Below are 23,410 nucleotides of genomic sequence, written 5' to 3' on the forward strand. Positions count from 1 at the left end.
ATAAATAGCACTGCAGGTGAGAGGAAAAATATGCATTTTTGATTTGGGGTGAACTGTTCCTTTAACATCCTAATAATCAATGCTGGTAACTAGTCTCAACTAATGTACCAAATGTCTTATGAGGCACTTAGTTATCATGCCTGGTGTTAAATAAATATTCCTACTAGAGACAGCAAATACTTTTGCAGATAGCTTTAAGCAAGATCCAGTCAAGGTTGTGCAGTGCAGACAGTGTGTGACTGGCATTTAACTACATTCACTATTAGTACAGGGTGAATGGCTAAAATTTGGTGAATTTTCTCGCCTCAATCAGAGGACTGGAATGGAATGACAAGACTTTTCAAGGAAAAGAGAAGAAGAATAAGTTAAGTCATTGGTTAGTTGAGTAGTTATACCCTCCTGAATGTCAGCATGTCTAAAGAGAGAATGGTTGACTTCGGAAGGAAGCCTGACAGAGACTTCATCCTCCTGAATAGCAACAGGACCTCAGTGGAGAGGGTGAACAGCTTGAAGTACCTTGATGTCCATATTACAGAGGGCCTGACCTGGGCGCCGCATACTAGTGGCGACACTGTTTCACCTCAGACGCTTGAGGAACACAGCTTGGTACGGAAACAGCACCGAACAGGATCGCAAGGCCCTGCAAAGAGTAGTTTGTTCAGCTGAACATACAACAGGTGGTGCTCTACCCTGCCTAAAGGATATTTACACCAATGTTTGCTGCCAACCAGATCTGTTAGTCTCATTTTACTCAAGAAGTTATTCATCTGTATTTATTACCAGAAGCAAAGAGCCCTTTTCAGGAGACTGAGAGGGGTAGTAGGATCTGGGTAAGCAGTGTCTCATAAAATGCAAACCAAGGGGCTCTGATTTTGGCGTTTCTTCTCCCTTCTATTTCTGTCAGCACGGTCCTTAATACCTCTTCATCAGCCCTGGTCTGAGCCCCAAGGGCGATTTGCACTGAAGCTTTGAAAGAGTGGCTATGCCTGTTCCGACAGTCTTAGAAATGTGGGGCACCTGGTAAGATTGAAGGCATGTGGTTTGCTGACTTGTGAGTTTAGCTTTTGGGTCCAGCTGGAGAACATTAAAAACTTTCCTGGAGCCTTTGAAATTAGTTCTTTAGTCTGTGAAAAGTTTAAATAAAATCCAACGGCAATAAAATATCCATCACAGAGAGAGAGCCATCAGAAATTAATGAACACTTAGGAGGAGGCTGGTGTTTGTAGCTGTGGTGGTCATACATGTAAAGGTTTTCTCAGGCTTGTGCCTGACCTTAAGCTTCCAAATCAGTCTAACTGAATACAGAAAGCTTATCTGGATCTTGGTAAAGCAGACCTCTGTGTTTGAGACATCCTCCCCGGAAATTTTTCATAGTTGTGGCCTGATGGGGCCACTAAAAATCTTAGGGTGGTGCTCCAAAACCAAAACCCATGACTAAATTTCAGGAATTCTATCATGCTGTTAGTAGTATATAGGCTTGTTAAAAACAATGTCATTATGAGAGTTAAGGAATTGCATACTGATATACTTTGGTATTTTATTTTACTTACAGCAGTTGTATCAGGTTTGCTGTGGCCACCCCTTAGCGACGCCTCTGCATCCAGCCATGATAAGTGTTGCTGAATTTAACTCAGAGGCATGTTAGGTGAGCTGACTTTGCTGGCCCCTGGCAGTTTTTCAAGTGGGTTATCTCACTGGAGAACTAGTCTACAATGGATTGCAACCAGCATCCTTTGGCTCCGAGCTGCTGAGTATTGTCATTTATAAACTCAGGCAAAGACAGTTTTTTGTGCTATAACAGACTGGCTTCTTCAGGTCATTTTCCCCTTTATATTGGGCTGGGTGTGGCTCACCCAATTGTTCTGATTCCAGCTTGAGGAGCATCAGTCCTTGGTTTTAACAATCAGCTTAAAGAAGAGACAAGTGCACTAAATTTCATATTAATTTCAGATTTACCACTTATATCCATGATTTTGAGGTAAAGCTAAGTTGGATGTAAACCTGGCAAAGCTTTAGACTTTTTAATTATGATTTTGCATTCCCCTCACCTTCACCGGTATGCTAGCATGTATGACAATCATCTACATGGTAAAAGAAATGTTGTAAGACGAGTCATTTAAGCAAATGTGATATACAGCAACAATGCTAGACTCAAACACAGACAGACTGCAGCCGCTTGAGGAGGAGGAATCCATAGAAAAAATATTTCAATTACCCTTCACTGCTGTAGAGGTCAACAATGTCACAAGTTTTATTAATCTTCTTATTAAACAGAGGTCAGGACATAGCTCATTGTCAGCAGCCAGACAACCCTGTAGCCTGACTTTAGAAAATTATATAAACACCTCCTTTTGAGTCGTCTTCAGACTCATGTCTGCCATGTTTTTAATCAGTGTATTGTTATTCCATCCAGCTGATGGAGCGAGGAGAAACATTGAAATGCTCTTTAGTTGGTGGCTCTGCTCCTCATACACTGATGCAAGTTTGTCAAGTTGCAACTGTGCTGTTAATGCTGCCTACCTGTATCACATCAATACATAATATGTCCATGCTACCAGTGTTGTCTGGTAAACCAAATCCAGATGAAATACATCAAGCTAAAAACACTGATATTTCCCCCAGGAAGTCTGTTGAGACCAAAACAGAGCTAAAAGTGAATAATTCAGTGTATTTGACTTACATTTAAAAAGAGATTGCAGCTTTAAAAATCTATTTTAAAATTATAGCTTTTATTCAGTATAGGCTACCAGGCAGATACCAAGGCCTTGTTGACCTCCAGATGTGACCCGAGGCTTTCTAAATAACACTGTGAAGGTGTAACTTTAGGCTCTGAGTAACTGTGATGACAATTCATTTCATTTTCTGAAATTTTTAATACCTAACAATCAATCAGTTAATGGAGAAAATTATCAGCAGATTAATCTTGATTAACTACAAGTGGTAAAATCCTGCTTTTGACATTAATGCTTGAGTTATAATAATCGAATGATGTAATATATATAAAATAGTACAGTCCTTTTTCTATGGCTTTTAATATTTTAAATATATTTCTTGATACTTACCTTTAGTTCAGTAACATTTTCACTGCAGGCCTTTCACTTGTGACAGATTATTTTACAGTGTGGTATTAATACTGTTACTCAAGTGAAAGATCTGTACTTCCTCCACCACTTCCTGCAGGTTATGTTCGTGTGTGTGGGTGCGAGTGTGAGCAATGACCTCTCAGCTAATGTAAGCTGGGATAGGCTTGTATTGGTTAAGGCATATAGATAATGGGTGGATTTTTTTTTAATAATGCTACACATTCAGAGAAATACAAATCAATCAATAAAACAAAAAGATGAAAAAGAATATTTTGGAGGAATAATTAAACCTATAAAAAAGACAGAGACACTTGAGTATCATAATAATGACAAAGATGAAAAGGAAAATATAATACACGAATGCATACACACACAAACATAATATTACTGTAAAGTTGCTCAGAAAAGTAGATAATAGTAAGAATGGTGTAAGAGTGCAAAGGTAACACTATATATTGTAGTGGCAGGGGTGGCAGGAGGTCCCTGACCCTGAGTGAATTAACCCACAATTTATGAACAATTTCATTGCTTCAAGTAGGCCTATTTTTTCAATACAAAAGCTATAATAAATCATTATGCTGTACATATATACATATATGGGCAGATTATGAGGCAGGGGGAACCGGGGCACAGATATGCAAAGAGCCCCACCACCTCTCCTACACAGGGGGCCACACCCAGAATTTGTGGTGTTTTTGCATCTCTTTGTGGTTGCTATGCATCTTTTTATAGTTTTGTGTGTCTTTGTAGTCATTTTGTCTCCCAGTGGTTGTTTTGTGTCTCTTTGGTGTAATTTTGTGTCTTCTTTGTTGTTTTGTGTCTCTTTGTAGGCATTTGGGTCTCTCTGAGATAAAAGGTAATTTTGTGTCTCTTTGAACATTTTTTTTATCTGTTTTGGTCATGTTGTGACACTTTATAGCCATTTTGTGCCTTCCTGTGGTTGTTTTGCCTTTTTCTGTAGTTATTTTGTGTCTCTTTGCAGTTTCTTTGCATCTCTTTCTGGTCTTTTCATGGCCCTTTTTGGTCATTTGAGTCACTTCCTGCTTGGTATTTGATTGACATTTTGCAGGTGAAGGCCAAGCCCGTGGGCCTGTGTCTGGTAGGCCTGTATGGTAGCCCATCCATGGGTGCTTGATGTAGTATACATTAAGTTAACTTAAAATGATGAATACTGAAATGTGCTATAAAATGTGAATTGCCTTTATACACATTTTTTTTTTTTTTTGCTTTCTTTCTTTTTCTTTTTTCCCTTTGTGTTTGCTGAGACGCATGGCGAGTGTTGGCTGACTGAGCTGGCTGATGAGAGATGTGAGAGATGTGGGCAGCTTGGTGACACAAACCGGACCAATAACACCCGGCTCCATACTCTCTCTGTGCCTCATGATCGCAGTGGCGGGACGGTACAGGATGGGATCAGAGATGCTCCTACACGCCCCTCCCGTCCAGAGACACAGCCTCCATGTGATCTCCTCCTCTCTCTTTCTCTCTCCGGGTGCTCGGGCTCTGACGTCAGACGTGCTCCTGATCGGTTGCTATAGCAACATATTTCCCTATACCCCTTCCTCTTCCCTCCCTCTCTCTCTGCTCTGGTAGGTCCACAATGGTACAGCCAGCATCTTGCAGCACAATGGTTGCAAGGTGGTGAGCTGAGGGAGAGTGATTCAGCATCAGCAAACCTCGGTTCCGTCCACCTCTGCTTTTTTTCTTTCCTCATCGCCTTTTTTTGAGTCGTTTTTTCCCCCCACCCCTTCGCCATCTTTATTTATGATCGTTTAAAGTCATGGTCCCCGCAATGTTTCTCGTCGGGATGTTTTGAAAAGGACTGTCACCGGACTGGGATCGTCATCAGCTGGCACGGAATGGTAAGGCCGGGTGGGTTTGTTGAATGTGGGTGCGATGCTTGCACCCCAGCTGCCTAGAGGGTGGAGTGATGAATATTGATCGGAAGGGAAGGTTAATGAAGTCCACTAGCGATGCTTCGGTGGGAAAGGGACATCGACAAAAAAAAAAAGGAAATCAACCCCATCTTGATACAGTCACCGCCGCGGATCTGTTGTTTTGTAACAACTGTGCGGGGATTTCATTATGGCGTTAAATGTTGTCCATCCGCTCTCCATCTCCCTCCACACAGACACCCTGCAATAGGCTTTAACATCATTTCTTTGTCCCTAAACGGACATCTAGATAACATCACAAAATAGCATAATATCCAGAGCACTTCTTTGTTGTGTAATATTCTGACTTTAAGATCTGCACCATTTATTTGTGTGAGCCACATATCCTGACCGCTCTTAGGACGAATAAACACTGTTATGAAGCACGTTATGCATTTTTAATTAGGAGTGCAGGGGTGGTGCAAATGGATGATGCTCTTCAAAACACAAGGCTTACATGGGCTACATACTGTAGGCCTACATGCAGAGTTTGTCCCTCCTCCCCCTCAGAAGTCAGCTGCGCACCTTGTGCATTATGCAGACCATCACTACTTCACCAGGGATGTGGGACCAGCCTCAGATCCATCACAAGTGCCGGGAAAACAGTCCCAACAGTGTGAATTAAGGGTGATTTTCTTAATCAGTAGAGGTGGTTTTGATGCTGGTGTTTGTGGTACATGTTAAGGGAAGTGAATTCTGAAGGCTTTGTCATTAAACTGAACTCATAATGCAGAGGGGACTGGATGTTATTCACCCTAATGTGGGTTACATTGTGTGCAGGACACACTGGATTAAAAGAGATGCAGCCACAGAGGAAGGTAATTTCTCTAAATTTGTTTTGGGCATTCATCTGCTCATGGATTATTGGAAAGGCATTTCATTTGACTGTAAAACAGCCTTGCCAGTTATGCTGATTGCACAGGTACGAGTACACAGAGGTGTTGCATCAACTGAGCTTTCAGTTATTTTTACACAAACAACAGCTTTTCGTTTTGTTATTTGGCTTATATATGTTTTTAAAATTTCACATTCTCCCACCTAGTTGTTTTGGTGCATGCCCACAGTCATGGATTAATTACTGGTGCTGTGCCGCGCTGCTAGTGAGTCAGTGATGGTTTAAAGGAGTCACAACAAACTCTCCACGTACAGGATGGAAAAGAGAGAGGTTTTAGCGCTGTGACCTTGGGTGCTGAATAATTCAGGAGCAGGCTTCCATGCTTGTGAAAGTGCTGCAGGGAACACGCTTAACAATTAAACAAAGCTTTTTATGGGTGTTTCTGCAGGGGGGCTGAACGGAGCGATTTAATAGATAAACAGATTCACCTTAGTTCTCTTCATCCTCTTCAACATCATCGGCTTGTGGCAAATCATGTGTCCTGAATAGTTCTATAATATTCCTGCTGAAAGTAGCTTCAGTTTATAAAACAATCTATTTTATTGGCCTCTGCAGGTCTACACAAAATGATATTCACTGGTATTGATTTTTAGGTAGGCAACTTGTTTATCCAAATACAGAATCATCAATGGAAATAGCCAACAGCAGACTGATGTTATCTCGCAGTAGAGATCATGCTTGCATTTTAATTCCATTTTGTTTTGCAGACTTTAAAGCATCAGTATACTAATCCTTTGTTATGTAACAAAATAAGGCAATGCATTAAGATGAGATAATGGTGGGATCACAGGCACGATTAATCAGCAAAGTAAGGAATTAGAGCAGTAACTAACGGTTATTTTTCTGAGTAATTGATTATTTGTTTGATCTGTAACATGCCAGGAAACAGTGAAAAATGCTCATCCCAGTTTTCTGGAGTCCACCAGTACACCTTCACATGTCTTGTTTTGTCCAACTGACGGTCCAAAATTCAAATATATTCATTTTACAATGGTGTAAAACAGGGAAAAGCACCAGAAAATACTACTCATAACTATGTTTTCATCAGTGTTTGATTATCTGAAACTAAGAATAATCATTTTGATAATGAGTCATTTATACAGTTTAACTGCCAAACCAAATACTGGTTCAAGATAGGACCATTCGTGTTTGGTGTCAGCCACCTTAGTTCTCCTACATGCTTGACACATGAGAGGAGTTTCAGTGGGTTGCAATCTGCAACCTCACCACTAGATGGCACTAAATTCTACACACTAGACCTTTAAGTAAACTGATACTACGGGGAATGTTGGGAGTTTTTACTTGAACAAGTTATTAGACTAGTTGCCAATTTCTGTTGTGATGATTGACCTGATCTATAAAAGAAACATAAAAATGTAGATATAATGAGACACTGATAGAAATTAAATGTATTAGAAATTGATAGAGGTAATAGTTTAACTATAGAGTGAGGTGGATAAGGAATTGTCTATAGGATTTAAATGAATTCTGGTGTTGTGGCACTGCCTGGAAGACACCAACCAGCATCCTCCTCATTTAAATGTAGGATTCACAAGGACAGTTAGGAGCTAGGGATGGGAAAGGTTATGATTTCGTCGCAGATTGCAAAATCAAAAAGTAACAAACAAAATAGAAATTCATCACAAGAAGTTGATTGTGAATGTGAATTTCCATTATCAGGGTAATTGTGAATTTTGTGTGTCAAGCAGCACCAAGTGGTTACAGCTGGGGCTAAAAAATGAAGCCAACACAGAAATGCCCAAACTTGCAGTTCTTTGAAGGGCCACTTGAAGCCTGCTCTGGATCCTCTTACAGACCCCCATGTTTAAGTGCTCAACTGTACACCAATAGTAAACATGGTTACAGCCTTGTACAAAAACAGTTTGGTCTTCATAGCTAATTTTGCTGTTTATGACAGCTTTACAGGGGTGAATTTTTATATAACTCACCTGTTTAGCCTTTATTTTATTACCTGTCAAGGTTATGGATATTTAAGGGTGCAGCCGCTTGGGTGACAGACTGTGTGTGTTGTTACAGTCTATGAGTTAGATCTACCCCTTGCTCCACCACAGCCCCACCCTCTTGTCCAACCAAGATAGCGACGGATGAAATACTGGACTCAAGGCTGCACAAACCAATGGGTGACGTCATGATAGCTATGCCCTATACAGTCTATGAACAGCCCCAAAGATACTGGAGGGAAACCAACAATAAAAGACACTTTGCAAGAACAGGCTGCATACACACTGATCTAAAAAAAATTCAAAATATGTTAATCAAGCAGTGGCATATTTCATATTGAAAGACATTATGCTAATTCAAATAGTTAGATTGTTTGTTTTGCATTAAAAAAGGATGTTCACAAAAAAAGTGTGTCCTATATGAGATGCAATAGAAATATTTGTTTTTCAACAAAATGTAGGGTAAAGTGATTCCAGTTGTGGTGCCATTTTTAGAGTTTACGCATATTTCAACAACTAGCGGAACAACATTGTGAATCACAACTATTTATGCTAGGATAATCGTAACATTTCGTAAAATTTTCATGTTGTCCCATGCCTATTAGAAACATCGATAACAGCATGAACTATCATGGTAATATAATGTTTTCAGAGTAAAGGAGCCTAACCAGACAAAATAAATGACCAAAAAAATAAATAATCCTGGTTCAGGATAGTTGGTGTGAAGGTTTTTAGAGGCTGACTATGAGAAGTTGCGGACTTTCTCCAAAACAATTCTTGCTGACCATCAATTACTTACATGTCCTCATCAGTCTTTTGGGGGCCATTCTGCCGTGGCTCTCATGATTATATGGAAGGTCAAAGTCGTCATTAGAAGAGGATGGATTACTGAGGAACACTGGCATAGTCTATCATGGCCAAATGACCCTGACTGAGTATTGTTCTTTGCTGTGAATTACAGTGGTCTGTCTCTGTAGTAATGGTAGCTCAGATATTAAGTCTCTGTACATAACTAAACAAGGAGGAGAAAAGAAGCTAGATAGATATTTTAGTTAAGAAAGAGGTTGTATGAGAGATATAGATGTATATGTAGGTGAGGACATAAGTCACCCAGCATCAACTTTGTGAAGGAGTAGTAACGTCTTAAGTTTGACTTCGTATTATTAAGTCAACACAGTGGCACAGTATTACACATTTTTTTTCCACACATTTGAGTTTTATTTACCCCGCCGGATGTCGATCAAAATGTGCCTCTTAATGCTTTTATGATCGTAACTGCTGGCATTAAATTACACATAATTATTATTACTATAACGGACAATTACTGTTTTGTCTGACCATATTAAGATCTGATCTGAAAGCTGCATGTGGGGACACTCTGTCAGTGATACTACAGCCTTATTCTTACAAATAAAATTAAATTCTTGCTGCATGAAAGTTGATTCCCCCAGGCTGCAGTGTTGCTCACCACGACAGACAGACAGAGAAATGTGCCCGCAGAGTGAGATGCACAGTTACATAATTGAATTTGATCGGACAAATATGCAGCTTTTATTTGCTTTTTGCAGATTGCCGAGTGCAAGACTTTAAGCTGTGTTAGATTCTGTCCCAAATCTCCTCGCGGCACATCTGTAAAGAGACTTAAGAGTCACAGAGGGTCGGACATTGTAGCAGCTCAGAGGCCATCAAAGGCTTTCAGAGGGGGCATTAACTCCAGACTAAATACAATGTTGGAAAAATGCCTTATATCGCCAAACTTTGTCTCAATACACTTTCATTAAAGATGGTTGTTATTAAACACAGCTGAAGTTAAAGGCACAGCAGCAGATATGGAAGATGATTCATTTTGTTATAAGAATGCAGATATGAGTGATTTGGGCATTTGAGAAGCATCAATACATCAAGTATGAGGTGTGGAAAAAATATATTGAGAGAATAGTTGGCAGCAGTGGTCTATTTTAGAAAACATTATCTTCTGTAACCATGGCATCAGGACAGCTCTGTGATGTCAAATGAAATATTTCTATCATGTTATGTGTTATAGATGAATATTCAGGAGGTTGTTTTACAGAGAGCACAGTGGTTCAGTGCTCTGGTCCATCTCTACCTAATGTGTTTCTGATTCTGTAGATTCCGTAAAAAAAAAAAGCTGTAAGTGAGATGACTGGGCTCATGCACCTGCCAAAGCTGTACATGTTGCTACCATGCGGCTTATCAGAAAAATTGCAGTGTAAGCAGTTTTTCAGCTAACATGTCTGTTGTTTACTTAAAGTGAATCAGGGTTTGAGAGTGAGGCGACAGACAAGAGCACAGACAGAGAGGATGAGCGTATTTTCTTCGGTAAAGAAACAAATCGATAAGATGTCAGCGAACATTCAGATTCTCGCAGCCTGTAGATGAGCTCGGGAGTCGTCGCTGTCTTGTTTTCCTGGCTGTATCTGCAGTTTGAAGTGCTTCCCTTCCCCTCCCCTGTGCCCAAACAGGAGGCTGTGCTGCGTTTGGCTCGGGCTGCACAGCAAAGGCAAGGCAAGGCTGCATACTGCAGGAGAGGCTGAGGCTGCTGAACCAAGCACTCACAATGGAGCTCCGAGGGAGGGGGAGGGGAGCCGGTTGCAGCGAGGTTGGGAGCCTGGGAGCAGGAATGGTGGGAGCGAGGGAGGGACAAAAGACAGGCAGGAAAAGGGAGAACACAGGCTCTCATCAGATGAAGGGAAGAATGAAGACATAGATGGAGGTTGTTGTGGGTGTGCATTGTGACATTCACAAAATGTGTATAAGCCTGAACACATGACAGAAGGAGGAAGAGTGGTGAGAAGAGAGGAAGCAAAGATGGATTCGACAGGAAACAATAACACTTGTGTGCAGTGGATGTTTAGATAGGCACATTGTATCTTATCATAGGAGTCAATCAAGCTGTTTACACGTCCGGTGTGTGGGATTTAGGGGAGCTTTCTGAAATGTTTTCTTTCGCGTATAATCACCTGAAAATAAGAATCGTGGTTTCGTTACCTTAGAATGAGCCATTTATATCAACATAGGGAGTGAGTCCTCGTCTACAGAGATTGCCATGTTGCACCACTGTGTTTCTACAGTAGCCCAGAACAGACAAAACAAACACTGGTTCTAGATAGGGACATTAAGATTTTCTCAGTTAGAACCCCATTTGTGACAAGAGTGTCATAAAAACACTGATTTTTTTTATGTGAAACTGCTTTATCCAGTGTTTTTACTGGTTTAAATCACTGGGTCTGTTTGTTTTGGAGGGGAAGTGACCTCTGCATACAATTAGGCCCATGTTAAAAACTTGTTGAATGTTTGGACCTTAAGTTATCAGAGAAAAAAGGTGAGCACACATTAGCAGGTGCTGGACTAGCGGTTCATCTCCGACATGCTGAACAGCGTCGGAGAAACACTGATTTGTAACGTCAAACTGCTTTATTAGTGTTTTCACCAGTTTTAATCAGCTGGTCCATTTGTTTTGGAGAGGAGGAGATCTCTGTAGATAATTCGGCTCTGGATAAAAACCTCTTGAACGTCTGGATCTTAAGTTATCAGAGAAAAATGGTGAGCACACATTAATTAGCAGGCGCTGGGCTAGCAGCCCATCTCAGACATGCCAAACAAGGTTGAAGAAGAACTTATCTGTAATGAGAAATTGCTTTTTTTCCCCAGTGTTTTTTTTTTTTTACCAGTTTTAATCATTGGGTCTGTTTGTTTTGGAGAGGAGGAAACCTGTAGACGTTTCAGCTGGTTGCCATCTGCAATCCTCACCACTAGCTGCCACTAAATGCCCCTAAATCTCACACACTGTTCGTTTAATGCAGACATAAAACATTGTCTGTAACTCAGTTTAAATCCTATTAGGCTATGAGGACTGCAGTGACTGAAATATAGAACCATGACGTCTTCCTGTATATGTGATACTGTGGGCTACGCTGAGTCAGGAACAGTCTGTAAATGCATACTGCAGGCAGGGTGGGTGATAGTGGATGCACCTCATTATTGTAGATTTCAAACACCTGCTGTCACACATGATGTTCCTTCACCCAGCAATCCAACAAAAATGTTAACTATATTTATACTTGAAATATTTCACCAGCACTGTTTCTGTGAAATCAGTTTCTAGTCAAACACACCTTTCAGTCCATAGGCATTTTCAGTAGATATTGGCATGACATGTTCCCCTGGCTGCACGTCTCTAACAACTAATGAAACAGACTCTCATGACACACGGGAAATATCTCATATCCTGTGCTTCAGTGATAGTGTGTAGGTTTTTAACCTTACCGTACCTCTAAATCAGATGTTGGACGAAGGTGCCCACCTGCTGTGCCAAAGCAGAAAAACCTCCCACTTTAACTGTGAGAATTTCATATTAACAATTAGTCTGCAACAACCCATATAGCATGTTAGTCTTATTTTGTCTGCTGAGCACACTCATAGATCCACAACTTTGTTGGCTACTGTACCTGGCATAGTAAAATCTTTATATGGGTGGTTTGCATTTTATTGTAGGGTCTGTTGCTTCTGTTGTGGTTGATTGAACTGGGCTCATCAGACATAAGGCTACATTATGCGAAAACATACTAGAAACCTTTCTGAATACAAAGACAATAGATGAAAACTGTCACTCATTTAGGACTGATTTTCTATTTACTGATGGGGGTTTTGTTTTATACTGTGTAATGTGATGCTTGGGAGGAAATGTGTGACCATTTAAAGGATGGAGATGAGGGCAATTTGTCTTACTTTTAACTTCTTATCCCATCAGACAGAGGGGGCTCTAGTTTCGCAGACCAGGCGAGGCGGGGGCGCAGCACACCTGTGCTTCGCCAACTGGGTGTGGCCAGGCGGATTTTGCAAGTTTGGCACACCGTGCGTGCTGGCGCAGCTACTTGTCTGTCCCACCCCCGTCCCTCCTACCGGCGCAAGTCGGAAAGAGGGAGGAGAGAAGGCGTGGAGTGGGTTTTACACACATCACACCAATCAAATGAGCCCCTCTCCTCGCCCTCAAATGTGCTGCGCGAAGGGGTAATGACAGCTTACTCAATTCGCCATGGCAGAAGAGAGCAGCAGCGTCAGACGGCCAAACTCCAGGAAACTGATGTTTTGGTCCGGGAGGTCCGCTCACAGTGTCCGAATATACAGAACTGCGAGCAGACCTCCACGGACTGATGATGCAAAGGTAGCCTGGGAGGAGGTCACCGCAATTGTAAATCAATGTTGCGTTTCTCTGGTGCGCGCGCTCTCTCTTTCTCTCTCGCAGTCTCACTGTTTCTTTTCTTTTGACTTTTCTAAGATGACAGATGCTGAATATATACTCCCTATCTGATGCTGTGGCTGTTTGTGGTTGGCTGAGAGGGATGTGAACTCATTAGTTTTGTTAATCAAATCAGGTTGGGTTTCCATTACGCGTGCCAAACGTGCCAAACATGCCAAATGGTGCCAATCCCCTTTGATCTGACATCAGATGTGACGGGACAGTCAATATAGAGATACATTTATATGCTGATTGCAGATAGTTGTGGCTATTTATTGCATTGTTAATGTGCCTGATATTCTGGAAACCTGCTTGTGAGGTTTTGGTGACGTGTGGGCACTGTCCGCCGGTCAGCCAAACTTCGGCTTACACCAGCTGTGCTCCCCCTGTGCTGACAGTAGACCTGGTTTCAGCTGGCGAGCTTTTAGCGCACCTTTGGCAAAGCCTTTTGGCACGAAACTGTCACTGCGCCAAGCTGGATCTGTCGACACCTCCCCCTGCTGCGCTGCCACACCCATCTCAGCGCACCTCGGTCTGCCAAACTACCAAACTGAGCGCGCCTCGGGTTGCGCTGCTCGAAACTAGCTCTGCGCGGGGATCGCCACCCTGCGCCACCCTGCGCTGCGCCGGGAAACTAGAGCCCAGGGTGTTCTGTTTCATTGCCGAAAACATATTTTCAATGCAAACATTTTGATCATTACAGAAATACCACAGGTGTAACTAATGTTCACATTAATGTTAGCTAATAGAGCAGACATTTTGATGTGTCATAGCAGGAAAACCACGTTTATAGTAAACAACTTTCCCTGGTATTACACATCCTGGCTCAGGCCTTGTCTACATGTATACAGATATTTTTGTCTTCATCAGTCTCCCCTCATCGCAGAGGTAGTAAAGTGTACAGGTAAATGTTCAAAACGCCAAGTGGAGATCTCATTACTGTTCCCTTGTTCCTTACTGTTCCCCTTCGATATAAGAACAAAGGAGCTCACTCAAAGATACAAATGATGCTCTGGATATGCAAAAGTTTTCCTTCCACTTCTCACCAATAACAATCCCACTCTGGAAAGTGTCCCACAATCTGCAGGTTCGACCGGGCCTGATCCAAAACTGTCGTTTCTGGCAGACTTTAAACCGCAGATGCTGAGGTGGAGCACATAACACTGGGCGCAGCAGACGCCTCCGTTCATCAGTGAAGTGGTGCAGCAATGCAGAGTGAAGATGTGAAATAGTCATTAGACCAAGTAGTGCTAACAGAACATAAACAAACAGGTAGTCCGCCATTGTTGTTATTGTTTCTGGCGCATGCTCATCTCACAAAGCAACTGTGGGCATGCGCAAGCTGACAAGATGACATCATTGTTTCTCAAATGCTCCATTTTGCATGTCCACATGGATACACAGAGCATTTTAAAAATCTCTTGTTTTAGTGACCTAAAACTCTTTGTGTGTGGATGAGAGCCAAAATGTAGAGGAAAATGTACATTTTCAAAAATATATGCACACGTGTAGACGGGGCCTCAGTCGTGTATCTTACTTGAGCTTTTAAATGTCATTAGTTACATTTGTGCTGAACCAGCTGTAAGTCAAAATTTCTGTTACATAGCAGCCCCATCTCTGACACACCATAGTTTATGTTGTTAGTGGCACCTGTGTTTGACAAATCAGCAATGTCCAGAGTCTAAACAGCAGCCCAACATTAACTCTAATAGAATACAATTTATAGAAGCTTTCCACCGTAACTCAACAAAAGTAGATCATTTAAGCTGTTGTATCTTTTTAATATCAGTGGCTCTCAATCCTGGTCTTCCAGCCATTCAATTAGAGGCTGATACACACCTTAGTTGCCAGGTGTGTGCTAGAAAACTAGCAGGTGGAACAAAAACGAAAAGTGTACTACAACAGATCATGCTGGGATTAAGAGCTGCTGCTGGCCCAGTATGCAGAGTGATCATTGGTTTGCCTGAGGCATTGTTGTGCTCATGAGTATAGATGTAACAGAATGCCCAGGATCCAAATACCAAGGACCAGCCACAACTGCAGAGTGCTCACACAGACATGCACACACACACACACACACACACACACACACACACACACACACACACACACATGCACAGCACAATTCAGCATCAGCAAGGCCATGCAGCACTGGAGATTAATGGTCTGCTGCTGTATCAGTAATAAGCATTAGCCCATTCAAGACAATTAAAACCTCCTCTCTTGTCTTTTTCTGTTTCATTCTTGAATTTCTTTAGTGTTTTTCTTAATAATGGTTGTCTCATCAGTGAAACAGGCCCGACCTGTTGTGATTGTGTAATACATTTGTGTCTGAATGTGTATTGTGAGACAGAGAAAGAGACAGACAAAGACTGTGAGTGTGTTGCTTTGGCTCTAAATTGTCTCTTAAACTGGTTTGAATTTGTGATCACAGGCTGGTAAATTCAAAGTACGCTATCAGACATGAGCAGTCAATTCCAGCAGAAGGAAACGCCAGCGCTGGTAACATCCGACCGACTGCTTCAAATTGGCAATTTTACATACAATCTATACTGCAAAGAGTCTGGAACTCCTGTACATCCTGCAGAAGCACCGTCACTTTCTAAACTCTGATGCAACACTCAGCAATGCTCTGTAGCAAGACTCAAGAGCTGTATAGAGGAGAGAAAACTTTTAAGAAACCGTGGTTGATGCTCATATCATGTAAAAGTTAATTAATACCAATATCTTCCTCTGATTCTCTCCTCCTTCACTGAAGATAAAGCTACCATGTCATCTTTTCACTCTTTTAAAACGGCTTTTGAGATGGCTGGAATATTGAAACTCAGTATTATTGGAGAAAGGTATCAAAAATTAGTAAAAAGTAGCAAGTTTAGTTTTAATATTGGTTCCAACTGGGCATTGTATTTTCACTGGGATTAAAACAGTACACCACTAGAGTTAATAAACAATTTAGAAGCACTGACTAGACCTATGAAGTTATGAAATACTGTTCCTTAGGGATTTTTAACCCCACATTACAAGATGGCACTCAGCTTGTGGTTTTCAAAATGCCAAAACAATACATCTTAAAAACTCAACAGGATTGTCTATTTCCAGGAATCGACAGGATAAGACAAGATAATCCACAGACCTTGTTGTTTCACCAAGGAACTATTTTCTCTCTACTGAACTACACCAGTCAAATGAATCGCTGGGCAGAAGGAAGTGTGCATCTACTGCTAGCTCATTTAACACCACTGAGCTAGCCAGCATTACAGCTCACCCGCAGAGGACACGATTAATATTTACATCTCACACTGTCACGAGCACAAGTCTCTCGTAATGTTTGTTTCCACAAATCATCTAGGAATTATTTCCTTTCTACTTAGCTACACCCACCAACTGTAACACAGCGCAGAAGGAAGTGTACATCTACTGCGAGCCCACCTAACACGACTGAGCAAGCTACCTAAGAGGACGCCATTAATGTTTACATCTCGTGCTGTCACATGCTTGAGCCTCTCTTCCATGAGTAGATGCACGCCTCCTTCTGCATGGTGACATGGTTGGTGGGTGCAGTTTTGTAGAAAGACAGAAGATCCTACATGAAACTGCTCACAACAAGGTCTGTGGATTATATTGAGTAACTGGGTCATGATTTCTGGAAAGAGACATTGCTGTTGAGTTTTTCAAATGTATTTTTTGGCACCTTGAGCACCACAAGCTGAGCGCCATCTAGTTCCAATATATGAGACAAGGCAGACATGTCTACGGCTGATATCTCCAACACACAGCAACTCACACCAAAAAAATTCTAGATGGATAAATAGCACAAAAGGTCAGAGAATGTTGGTTTGAACTGCTCCTTTAAGAGCCTATATGTCACACCCCTATACCTACTGATCCTCACCATACACTTAACTGACAATCTTTAACATTTAATCACAGTCTTAATGGAAGGACTAGGCTACATGTCCAGCTGAAATGTGGTTGAAAACATAACAAACGATGCCCATACCTCTCCATCACCTGGCATTTGCTTGTACTGATGAGGCATATTGTAGTCAGAATGACATCTGGGCATTTTAAGGAATGGTGCTGAGTGTAGTTTCAGCTGCAACCAGGGCAGCATTTCAAACCACTATCAGCAGGATCTGGTCAGAGCTGGGCCGAACAAACAAGCACAGAACCTGCTGTCGGCTCCACAAAGGGAATAAATAACTGTAGTGTCACTTGATTTTCGTCACATCTTTGTTCCCGTTAATGACACAAATCAATCCGTCTATTTCTCATTACTCATCTCATTACTGTTAGCTGTGTAAATTATCCAAAAACGACAACTCCAACGTAATATGTTCACGGTCTTTATCCAGTTGAGATGCTGCATAGTTCATGTGTTGCATAGTTTTATGGTTTGGCTCTGTATTTTCTGTTCAAACACATGCAGGGTTTACATCACATCGGAAATAATCCACCAGGGTTTAGTGAATACAAAAGACCCAGTTCACTTGAAATGAGAAAAATATTTATAAGGATTTACATACATGCACATTGTTATAAGTTGATTTTCTCACTAAAGGGGTGTGAAATTATGCCATGTCTTTTATTAGCACAGTGTTAAATGTCATTATACTGTATATGAGTCACAGATGGATTACTAAACAGGCTTACTGGACACAGGCCCAGAGGCCCAAAGTGTCAGGCACCCCCCAGGCCTTCACCTGCAAAATGTCACTCAAAATAACACATACTGATCAGGAGGAAACCACAAAGAGGTACAAAGAAACTGAAGAGGGAAAAAATACATACATAAGGGGCAAAACAACCACAGAGAGACACAAAATGACTACAAAGAGAAATGAAACAACTAAAAAAAGACATAAAATTACCATAAAGAGACACAGAACGACTACAAAGAGACACGAAACCACAAAAAGATGCACAGCAACTACAAAGTCTGTGCTTCCTGCTCCTGAGAGGTGGTGGGGCCCTTTGCATATATGTGCCTTTGCCTCATAATCCACCTATGATATGAGCATATTCTGGTGAAACCATATATTCATAGGTATTTGTTCTGTTGGTGGTGACAGGCCGATGCTATAATCTGTTGATCCTGATCCAAAATGCACTCTATCAAAAACAGCATTTAATTGACAGCACAGTTACAGATATATTTGTCCAGTGTTAGTGTATGAATGTAGCACTAACTTGCATGCTACGTATGTTCTCCCACACAGTCTAATATCATCTCCAGAGATGGTGGTGTTTGAAATATTACAGTGAGTATTGCTGGAAGACAAACGTGAGAGGTTTAATATGTTATGTACACAGATGGCAAAAGATTAAAGCGCACAGATGTAGCTAGCTAGGTGGCGGGGCTTATTCCAGTGTTGGCCTGTTAGATTAATAGCAAATATTGTGCTGGTTAATGTGGTGGCAGTGATGTTTGTCACACAGCTGTGATGTGAAATTACAAAAGTGGGTTGAGGAATTAGGCACAAAAATCACATCTTAAGTCCTCTCTCCTCTCAACTGTACCATCTTTCTAACTTTCTACTTCCCTTTAGTCTCATTTGAGTCTGTGTATTCTTCTTCTTCTAGGAATGCAGGCACTGTAGTGAATCAGTTTGTCTTCATTGCTCTGTATATGGATCATACCAATGCAGCACACTCTGTGGTAAAATGCAGACAGTAGGAATGTCAGCCATCATTTTATACTTTGACACCGCAAATGTTTAAAGGAAAAGGTCGGGCTAAATAGGCCAAACCAGAAATCTCTTGCCTTTGTGTCCCACATCTCTTTTTTAACACTGCCCTGCTCCCTTTGGATTTAGCAGAGACACCAAAGCCTCGACTGTGACATTATTAGAGGACTGGTGGAGCTAAGTGATACATTTGTGTCCAGAAAGCTCTACATTTACCTCCTGAGAGCAAATTGGAAAAAATCCACATCCTTTCAACTGCTAGATTTTGTGAAAGATGCCAAACCACCTGGGGACATTTGTCGCCACACAGCCCCTCCAGCTAGACCAGCAAACATTGTTTTTCAGTTAGTTTCGATACCAACATTAACATCACATATCAATTTATTCAGGAGACATGATCATTAGCATACTGGGGCTTCATTACCTGGAAAACCCTTGAAGTCAGAGTCATTGTGGGCGATAGATAGGCCACCTGTCTAGCTCCTGCTTAATGTGGGAGCAACTGTTGTTCAGAGCTTCCTTCTTTCCTCTTTATTCCTCCCATGCAATCTTTTGAATTGGTCTGCCAGCAAAAAAAAGCACCAGAAAATGTACAAATCTACATTTAAACCAAATTGACCCATTAGCTGCTCCTCCACAGTAAAAGCTTCCCAGCTTTGGCAAAACTTACTGTGCTACTTTTATGCAAATGTGATGCTGGGTGGTACAAGCTCTTTGAAATCTTGCTTCATGTATGATAGCAGTATTAAATATAACCCTGGGAAATTGCACACATTATCTAGTGCATACTTTCTAAACAAACTCATGACTCATAGTTCCCCTGAAGGTTCAAGAGGTTAATTAGTTTACTTTCAAAGTGATAAAATGTAAGTGTGAATAAAATATGAAACAGTATGTGAAACGTTTACCAGGCTATTTTTATGTATTTGTGTGGTGCTAAAATTGTAATCATCCACAGATATATGGAGCTGGACAACTTATATGTAACAGATTTTATTAATTTGAATGATCAAAAGACATAGAGGACATGGAAACATATTAAAGCTTATGGCTGTTTAAAGGGGAAGTTCAACATTTTTTGAAACAAGCTTATTGGCTTTCATGCTGCACTAATACCACTCTAATGTCTCTGCACTAAATATGAAGCTACAACCAGCAGCCAGTTAGCTTAGCTTAGCATAAAGGCAGGGACCAAAGTTTGCTTACCAGCACCTCTGAAGCCAAAACTGTTGACTGTAAATGGTGGACGTACAAAGTGCAGCACTGTGACACCAGAATCCAAGGGCGTAGGTTTTGTTTTAACATTGGACAGTGGACGGGGGTTTTGGGGTCCTTTGCCAGAGCATCAAACATTTAATTTCCTGCACTCTGGTGAATTTTTACGCACCATTTTGTGCCATTTCTGCATCAATTTATGGTGTAAATGTCTTTAATTTTGTCAAAGTAACAGTCCTCTGCCCCTGAAATTTACACCTATGCCAGAATCTAAGATACATGTGCATACTCCTGTCTTGTTTAGGCAACAAAGCACTTTGATAACACTTTGTTGAGGAAGATCATGCTGTCGTCACTACCGTAGTATATGCAAGATTGCCTGTTTTGGTGGAAAACAGATGAATTAGGCTCACTGTCACTGAACGTTTTGCTGATATATTCTGTATCAATGTTTTTGGGACTTGCTAGGTATGTCACTAACATTTCCTTATTATGTTAATAGGAAATGTAATTCGGCATTACGTTTACCCTCAAAAATGCATTTGTTTTTTTCAAATTAGTTATATATAAACATAATTTCTAAGAGACAGAGCTGCTAAAGGCCAATAATTAGTATGTTTGTTTAATCGTGCAGTCATTAAACCAAGACCATGCTAAGAAATAGTCCGGCAAATAACCCTTTGTAAAACCTCAACTGATTGTTTTTGTATGGATTACACAAATAAGACATAAAGTGATAATTAGCTCACTGTGGGGGTGCTGATAGGTGGATTTTGTTTTTTTCAGCTTTGGATAAGGCCAGGCTACCTGTTTCCAGTCTTAATGCTAAGCTAAGCTCAGCAGCTGCTAGCAGTAGCTTCATATTTAACGGATAGACATGAGAATGGCATCAATCTTTTCATCTAACTCTCAGCAAGAAACTGAAAAGCATTCTAATATAATGAGGCTTAAAACAAAAGGAAAGCAGTGACATGTTGACAGGATGTTCTGATATCAGCCTTACTGCAGATAAACGGGAGTACGAGGAGGAGATATATTAGGCTTCAGCTTGCCAGGAAGTCATCAACAAACATTACCATATAATCTTTCATTCCCCTAAGGCTGCAGCTATATTCAGGGCTGCTTTTTCAACCCAGGTCACACCAGCATCTTGAAACACTGAGACATCGGTCATTGTAGCCATGCTATATTGTAGTCTGATGAAGAATCGATTATATTGGCCTATTCTTGTGTTTAGAGGAATGGGCAGCGGCAGTTAGTTGTTGTTTTTCTCACTTTTATTGAGAATAATGGGGACAGAGCAGGAAGAGCACAGCAGTGCATTCAATCCCACGTCAGGAAAGATGGAAGTGCAAAGGCCCGAACAACTACTTCATCACGGTGCACAAGACTTTATTACGCAGAGAGACCATGATAAATTCAATGACTCTAATGTTTGTTATATGTAATGTGTCTCAAGTGATTCAGAATAAATCTAGATGGATGTGTCAAGCACAAACTGGGGATGGACTCACAAAGCAGACTCACAGACTTGGACAAAAGTTTAAGGTCTTTCATCAGGCTTAGGTTGGTACAGGGGTTATCAGTAACACAGGCAAAGGTGTCCAACTCGACAGGCAAAAAGCGTGGTCAAAAGGCAACAACACACAAGGAACACAAGGGAATCGCAGAAACTCTCACTCAAAGGTAAAAACAATCTGGCAACAAAGGAGAGGAAGACAGGGACTTAGATAAATAAAGACAATGGAGACAATGAGACAGGTGAAACACATTGGGGCGGGGCAAGAAATCACAAAGGCGGGAAACTTGACAGGACATGGGATCCGAAATGAGTCGAGACAATGGTTGCCAAAATAAAACAGGAAACAAAGGGATAACAAATAAACACAAATTTAGGTAGCTTGATGCGTCAAGACAGAATGTGCATGCAGATGAATGTACGTGTCGAGGAATGTACCACTACTCTTCATTGTCTGTGTCCATCTATACTGTTGAATTTGTTTGGGATCAGTTCATTTCCCATTATATGCAAGTATGTGCAGCTCACATACTGTAGGCTAAGTTTCAACACAGCCGCCACCAATTTATGCCCTTTCAGCGTGCATTTATGGTGTAAATGTCTTTAAGTGTGTCAAAACAAAAGTCCTCTGCTACTGTTATGTTTTTATTTGGGGTAGCAAATGCACATGTTCTAGATGTTGAGGGGGACAAGTCCTTCGTGTCGCCCTTGAAATCTATGCCTAGGCTGTAAGTTACTATTACTGATGTCCAGACTATACACACACACTCACTTTGTAACTCTGGCTCTCTCTGTTTGTGTCTTCCAGGTATTTATGAGCAGACATTTCTTATATAACTGCAGCCAACCAATCCTGGATGTGAAGATAGCCTTTTGTCAGGTGTGTGTTCCTTACAGGTAAAAAAGGTACAGTACTCATTCACTTCCATTTCCCCTTCATTGCTCTGTATGTTGTGGTATTGTTGTGTTTCTGTGTGTAAAAAGATAATTAATAAACAGTTTGGGTTTACAACCATTAACCACCTTTTTCACAGCAGATATTCTGACTTGTCATAGTAGGAAAGGCACAGGTAAAAATGATAGAATTAACAATGGCTCAATTCCATTATGTGTCCCAGTAAGCTATTCCAGCGAGCCACAATGGATGATACCAGGGCCTTCCCTAAATGGAATGCAGCCATTGTTAATGTTATTGAATACACCTGCACTTTTTCTACTATGATATATCAAAATGTCTGCTGTGAAAAAGTCTATTAGCAACATTTACGTAAGAATAACGATTAGAGGATTTTTAATGTGCAAATTTCCACTTGTGATTAGGAGCTGTGGTGTTAATATCCCACGGTAAAAAAATGTTTTCAAAAGATGAAGTGTTTGTAGCCTTGTGTTGGCAACTAATTTCATGCAAAGCTAAAAATAATTTGTGTAGACCTGATTTTCTCAACTAAAGACAAAACAATGGAGTTCCTAACTGAGGCTTAATCGCCCGTCTCCTCTTGAGTTGTCACAGTGTAAATGCAAAACTCCTGCGGGGATGTAATTTCATGAACTGTGCATTCTATGTCACAAGTGTGTGAAGACTGCTTGGTTTGCCACAGGCTTTTCCACTGTAGCTCAAATTATTTAGAGCCTTTGCATGGGATGACTGCTTTAAACATGCATGTGTAGCTTGATGTTTAATAGCCACTATAGCTATCTGTACAAAGGCTGCAGTCCAGTGTATTGAAATAATGAGATGATAGCTTTGGGTGACTTGCCCGCCATGTTGAATTTAAATGTATTACATCACACATATAAATTTTTCATGGCATCTGTGGGAAGTGTTTCAGACCTGTGCCCCTCAGTGAGACACAGTG

General features: G+C 41.0%; 1 protein-coding gene across 16 annotated transcripts in view; it reads left to right on the plus strand.

Annotated features, from left to right (window-relative positions):
* The first annotated feature begins 4,627 nt into the window (after positions 1-4,627).
* Positions 4,628-23,410, plus strand: part of mapk10 (mitogen-activated protein kinase 10) — a 53,914-nt gene continuing 35,131 nt past the window's right edge. For 6 of the 16 annotated variants that reach the window (XM_033646725.2, XM_033646724.2, XM_033646726.2 and 3 more), the window contains exons 1-2: positions 4,631-4,945; positions 22,363-22,434. In XM_033646725.2, coding sequence (XP_033502616.1) covers positions 4,943-4,945; positions 22,363-22,434 — 75 coding nt within the window. In that variant the 5' untranslated portion in view covers positions 4,631-4,942. Of the gene's footprint in view, positions 4,946-22,362; positions 22,461-23,410 lie in introns of all 16 variants that reach the window. The other 10 variants (XM_078162348.1, XM_078162349.1, XM_078162350.1 and 7 more) reach the window with 5 other exon arrangements.

This window comes from Epinephelus lanceolatus, chromosome 19 (genome assembly GCF_041903045.1).
Source record: "Epinephelus lanceolatus isolate andai-2023 chromosome 19, ASM4190304v1, whole genome shotgun sequence".
Taxonomy (NCBI): Eukaryota; Metazoa; Chordata; class Actinopteri; order Perciformes; family Serranidae; genus Epinephelus; species Epinephelus lanceolatus.